This window comes from Triticum urartu, chromosome 6, assembly GCF_003073215.2.
Source record: "Triticum urartu cultivar G1812 chromosome 6, Tu2.1, whole genome shotgun sequence".
NCBI lineage: Eukaryota > Viridiplantae > Streptophyta > Magnoliopsida > Poales > Poaceae > Triticum > Triticum urartu.
Genome location: NC_053027.1, coordinates 501,877,596 through 501,883,595, shown reverse-complemented (window position 1 = coordinate 501,883,595; position 6,000 = coordinate 501,877,596). Strand labels below are relative to the sequence as shown.

General features: G+C 58.0%; 1 protein-coding gene across 1 annotated transcript; it reads right to left on the bottom strand.

Moving 5' to 3' along the window:
* Nucleotides 1–268: 268 nt before the first annotated feature.
* On the bottom strand, nucleotides 269–2,027 carry LOC125514606 (uncharacterized protein At5g39865-like). The gene has a single exon (XM_048679942.1). It carries the CDS (start codon nucleotides 1,601–1,603, stop codon nucleotides 458–460), a length of 1,146 nt encoding a protein of 381 aa, XP_048535899.1. The 5' UTR covers nucleotides 1,604–2,027; the 3' UTR covers nucleotides 269–457.
* Between the last annotated feature and the right edge of the window lie 3,973 nt (nucleotides 2,028–6,000).

Sequence of the window (6,000 nt, the reverse complement as noted above, 5' to 3'; positions counted from 1 at the left end):
TGCACCATGCATGCGAGCCTGGTCAGCGCCGCTTTCGTATCCAAACGTGATTTGCATCGTATTTGTACGATCGAGCTAAGTTTTTACACTATGTATGCCGCAAGTTCTACCATCAAAATGATTGTTCACGACAAGTTCTAGCACCACTGGTGTAATTGACTCTTTCAGTTTCGTGGCACTGACGACACTCAACTCAGTCGCGCTTCTGAGCGAGAACTATTTTTGTCCAAAACATTACAGTCATTTCCCTCGCACACATTTGATTCCAGAAGGAAACAAGGAAGCTCGACAAAAATCAATTACTAATACACAGTACAAATGTCACTTGATCAGTCCTAATGTAACAGAAGCGTATGTACTTCTCTGTACAGACCATCTGAGCTGAACACCGCCGCCGCCGGCGCTCACCTGAAACTGCAGCAAAACCACACTACCACTAGGAATCTCTCGCCGTCGGTCACAAGCAGCAGAGTGGGCACCGGACGAGCCCGTTCTCGTTGCAGTCGGGGCACCGCCGGAAGCTGTCCAGCTCCTCTAGGAACACCTTGCAGCTGCCGGAGCACTCCTCGCACGGCACGAACCGGACGCCGCCGCACCCGGAGCACGCCTCCAGCGCGGCGCCCTTGCCGCCCGCGCTCGGCGGCGCCATCTCGCAGGCCTCCAGCGCCCTGGACAGCTCCCCGGCCTCGTGCAAGCGGCGGACCTCCTCGGCGCCGCCCAGGTGCTCGCCGTCCACGAACACCTGGGGCAGCCTCCCCGCGGAGCCCAGCGAGGCGTGGAGCTCGTCCTTGAACCCGCCGTGCAGCGACAGGTCGCGCTCGTCGATGCGCACGCCGTAGCCGTGGAGGATGGACTTGGTGGCCCAGCAGTCCTCGAACGTCTTGCGGATGCCGCGCAGGCTGGTCAGGTACAGCACCACCTTCCGCTGGCTGTCCGGCGGGGGAGGCAGCTGCGGCTGCGGCGGCTGAGGCGGAGAAGGAGGCGGGGACGTGGGTGTGGGCGTGGGCGTGGGTGGGCGCGCCAACTTGGCGAGCTTCGCGTCGATCCTCTGCTGGAACGCGCTGACCCGCGCGCGCACGATGCCAGGGAACCTCTGGATTTCGCGCTTCTTGACGCACTCGCCGTCGCCCTCGTAGTCCCGCGGCGGCGAAGCCTCGCCGAGCGCCTTGCGGAACTCCGAAATGACTTCCGGATCGAACTCCGGCGACTGCTCCCCGCGCTCATCCTCGGCGCCCTCGGCCGCATCGCGCTCCTCGTGCTTGTTGTCGTCGAGGCCCTCCATGAGCTCCCACACATTGATCACCTCGGGCTCGCGGACGGGCGTCTTGGTCGGCGTGCCGACCACCTGCCGCTGCCGCCTCGCCAGCTGCGGCTGCGGGGGCGGCGCCGGCGTGGCGGCCTTGCCCTTGGCCGCGCCGCCGAAGCTGCCGGCGCGCCACTTCATCATCTCCTCGTCCCGGTCCAGGCTGAGCGAGCCGAGCGTGGAGGACTTGAGCGCGACGGTGTGGTGCGCCGCCCCGGCGGCCGCCGGGTCGGAGCGGCTCCGCCCGAAGGACTTCCGGAGGCCGCCCCGCAGCGCGTGCCTGGAGCCCGTGCAGCCCATCCACCGCGTCCCCCACTACCCACTACCCAATCCAGCAACCAATCAAGACCCCGATCAGCGCCACTGCCGCGTCGCCGACCAATCCAACACAGAAGCCACCCAAACGCGCTGGGACAAAGAAGAGATGGACCAGGCCAGAGCAATGCCACCAACCGAGACGAGGGGAACCGGCACCGACTGATCGTGGATCGCGGCCAGCGGGGCGGGAGCTGAGCCTAGGCGATCTCGGCGGCGAGGCGGGGGCGGGGCGAGATCTGAGCAGAGGTGGGGCGCGCGGGCGGGGAGGTGCCTGCGACGGGGGGGAACGGGAGTGGGAAAGGCGAGCGCTTTATGCCGCGGAAGCAAGGAGCGTTCCGGGTCACGGGGTAGGCGCGTTACGCGTATTAACTCGCGCGTTATCTACCGGTTGGGGCCGGGCGGTGGTGGTGGTGGAGTTCCCGGCCGCGTCAGTCAGTCAGTCAGGTCAGGCGATGGAGAGTGGAGGGTGGATGGAATCATTGCCTCGCACGTCTCAGTGAGCAGTGGTGTCTTCGGCGATGGGATGAACGGCTGGAGCTGGGGTTATCCGCGTCGGATCGAGCGACGGAACCTTGGTCCGGCGGCTGAAAATTCGGGGGCCCGTGCATCGGACTCCGGGGCGCACGTTGCGCGGCTGCCTGGGGGCGAGGAACACACGTTTCTCAGTGCTGATTAGGGCATGTACAATGGTGCTATTTTTCGAGTGCCACGTAGGATAAATAATGAGGTGGAGGAGAGAGAACTCATAAGAGAAGGATTGTCTTCTCTTATTTAAGATAAAACAAGAGATGATCTTTTAGCATAATATGTCTCACCATATTTTTAGGAATTGCCAGTTATTGAAGATAAGGCTAAGAGATGACCCATTGTAGACATTTTTCTTTGTTATTTTTAAATTACATGTAAAACTTAAGATAAGACTAACTTATCAACCATTGTACATGCCCTTAGACTGTCAATTCGGTAGTGGACTGACTAGGTACGTACGTTAGTCACCTCAGCGACCTACGATTTTGGATTTTCTTTTTCTTTTTCACGCGCCATCTGTTTCCTGGTCGACGATCGGCGGCCTCGTGAACTGATGATGGCCACTGACGATGTGTGGGTGTGGGTGTGGACTTCACTTCACTTGATGCCGAGATCGCGTGGTACTGAAACTTGCTGCAAAGATGGGATGGCATGGGTGCATGGACCACGTATTGGCAGCGCGCCTCGTAGGTTCGAAACCTGTCCTCGTCGGCGCAATGCCACGGTTCTCTCTTCTCTTTCTCCACAAGGGAGCTCGGCGGTGGTGCGTACGGCACGCATTCCGGGGGGAGAAGGCGTCGGCGTCGGCGTCGGCGGCAGGAAACGTATTGCTACGTGCAGTCCAGAGTCCGGACCAACCGACGCCCACCGGCGACCGAAAGCTCTGCCGCGGAACCGGCCAAAGCTTCTACACAGTCCGGCAGCCGCGACGTCCCTCTCTCTTCAGTCTCATCTACCACTGCTTCAGCGCTTCACTGCCACGACACAGTTTCTTCCGTTTTACCTTTGAACCGTTCTGCTTCGGTGCACCGACGCCAACTTAGAGCAACTTTAACAGGCGACCCATTTCATCCGCCGTCGTTTGTTTGGATCGACGCGGACAAAAAAATCAATCCAACGTGTCGACGTGCGTCCATTTTTGTCCTCCTGCCGATCTATTTCTGGCTCATTTTTGAGCCGTATTTGTGTCGGCGCGGACACGAGACGGATGCGCGGGCATTCGCTCTCTCTTCTCTCCGGACCCGCTGATTGATGGCACATTGGCCTCTCCACATCCAACAGCACAGCCTCGCTCGCCTGCCTCATCGTCGACGCCGCCGGCCATTTTTTCCGATAGAAAAGGATACATAGATACTTCTAACGTACACAGATAAAAGAAAAGACCAACTACTCGTCGCTTTCCGACTCCGACTCGGTAATGTTCTTCTCCGACATCTGAATGTAGACGTCAGCATACTGCTCGTCCTCGAAGTCTCACCCCGATGTTTCTCGTAGTTTCAGTTTCAATTGAGCGACCTGCTTCCGCGCATGCTTGTCCTCCCGATAGGCGGCTCGCTCTGTTCTCCTCGCCTCCCTCTCCGTTCTTCTTTGCTTATAGAACTGGCGCTCATCGACGATGTCCTGAGGGAAGTGTTCGCGCCACACCACCATGGCTTTCACGTCCATCTCGGTGATGGCAAGGCGACGCTGCCGCCTCCGATGGACACGACGATCTCCGTCGGTGAAAAGCCGCGAGAGAGGCGCGAGATCCTGCGCCCGCTGGCTGGACACGTCGGGAAAATTCATCTCCTGAAGAGGCCTCAAGAGGCGCCATGCCGCCTCCTCTGCGGTGTCGAAGGTGCCGAGGATGAGGCGTTTCTCACCAAACCAAATCTCGGAGGAGAAGGCGCCGGAGCGGCGCTCGCGGACTTCGCGAAAATCCGAAATGCCCAGGCGGCGAATCGACATGGTGACGCAGAGGCGACGAGACTTGTGGGGCGAGACGAGTAGGCGGCGAACAGAGTGTGGAGGGAGCGCCTTCTTATAACGAGCGCCGAACGCGGCGCGCGTGCGAACCTTTCCCGCACGCTGGAGCGCCAAAACCAGCACGCGCTAGGCCGATTTTCCTGCGCGCTGGAGCGCCAAAATCAGGACGACGACACGGCTGCTGGCATGATCTAAGCACGCGCGGTTATAAAATGAGTCGACGCGTTAGGCGCACTGCCAACTCTAAGCTATAAAAGGACGGACGTCGGGCGGACGGCCGACCCAAACGAACAAAAAACAGACAAAAGCGTCGTTCGTTTGAATCGGCCTGTTGGAGTTGCTCGTAGAGAGGCCGAACCTTGACCCGGATAGGTTCACAGTATTCTGATCGAGAAGATCGCGGTGTTGGTTGGTGGTGACCGGTTATAGCTGAAGGAAGACTTTTTTTTCTTTTGAAAACTAGCTGAAGGAAGACTGGGACTGCTGGGGAGGTTCCTTCCGGGAGAGGGGTGTGGTTTTGGCGCGTGGGTGGCATGTCACAAGTCACCTGCCGCGGCCCGTCTCGTCGCCAGGGTCGGTGGTTTGTCCGATTCCCGCTTTTGTTTTGTGCGCTGCGCACGGCACTTCCAGATTAACCACCAAAGCATTTCGCGCGTAGTATTCTTTAGCTCGTGCTCCCGACGCGACGGGCGGCCATATTTTTACTCCCCGGTCAGGGGCAGCTCGCGCCCGGAGTCACCCGCCGAATCCACCGGATTGGAGCTGATCGCGACGGGCGATCGTGACCGTTCGTCTCGTCGCGCAGGCAGGTGGACCTCGACACACGTCAGAGTAAGTTCCATACAGGCTCGCCGAGTGCTGCTGGACACCTGAACTGCAGAGAAGTCGCGTAGGCCGTCGCTTGCCAAGCCACAGTTTCTTCTTCTTCTTCTTCTTCTTCTTCTTCCTCCGTCGGTTCTGAAGTTTCTTCGGCCAACTTGGGAAGCATCACAAACAGGTGAACATGGAAGCAGATCCTCTAATAAATCCGGGCACGAGCGCACGTTCTCCAATGCCAAAACCTCTGTGCCTTCGACAACTGCCAGCTCAACCGGCGCCTCTCGTTCGCAGGAAATCAAAACCGTCGCGATCATCGAATAATTAGGCTGATTGCGATTACTACTACTAGTAGTAGTAGTACCATTAGTTATGGCACTATTTATCATTGGCGGCTTCCATCCTGAATTTGGAAGGGGAATGATGCCCGCGCCAAAAGGCGACGTCCAAAGTGCACTGGACTGGAGTGGTGGTGCTGCCGGACGTGGCCGGCCGGCCGTGTGGGCGAGCAGACCACTCGCCGCTGGTACAACTCACTCGATCCATCCTGCCGCCTTTCCTTTCTTTCCAGCTCGAGCTGCCGGTTAGACTACGCCTCATCACGCGTAGTGCTGCTTGTGATAACTGCGGCACTCATGGTATCGATACCGGGGGCGTCTTTTTGCCGGATCGGTGGCCGGAGATCGCCTTTTGTGTTCGGCTCTTTTCCGGGCGGGCCTGGGCACACGCTTGAAGTCCAAGGAAGGCTTTGGTCGGTGGTGGTTTCGCGGTGAATGTCACCGACGTGGTTTTTTTTTTTAGGAGAATCTGTGGAAGGACGATCACGATGATGGTTCATTCTGCCGGAATCGCCCACGCGAGCTCTGCATGGGCCGGCCCATCACAAGGCACCGGGATCTGGGTTTTTTCTTCTTCTGTTTCTGTTTTTTTCTTTTGTTATTTGGGCCTTTTTCCAGGTTTTCTGCCTCACCATTTTCTTTGTCTTTTCTTATTTTCTTTCCCCGTTTCCTTTTTGTTTTATGTATGCAAATACATTTTTAAAGTAATACGCAAATATTTTCATAAAACAT

Excerpts from the sequence above, each read along its gene's own strand:
- LOC125514606 (XM_048679942.1), bottom strand. The coding sequence starts at position 1,603 with ATGGGCTGCACGGGCTCCAGGCACGCGCTGCGGGGCGGCCTCCGGAAG.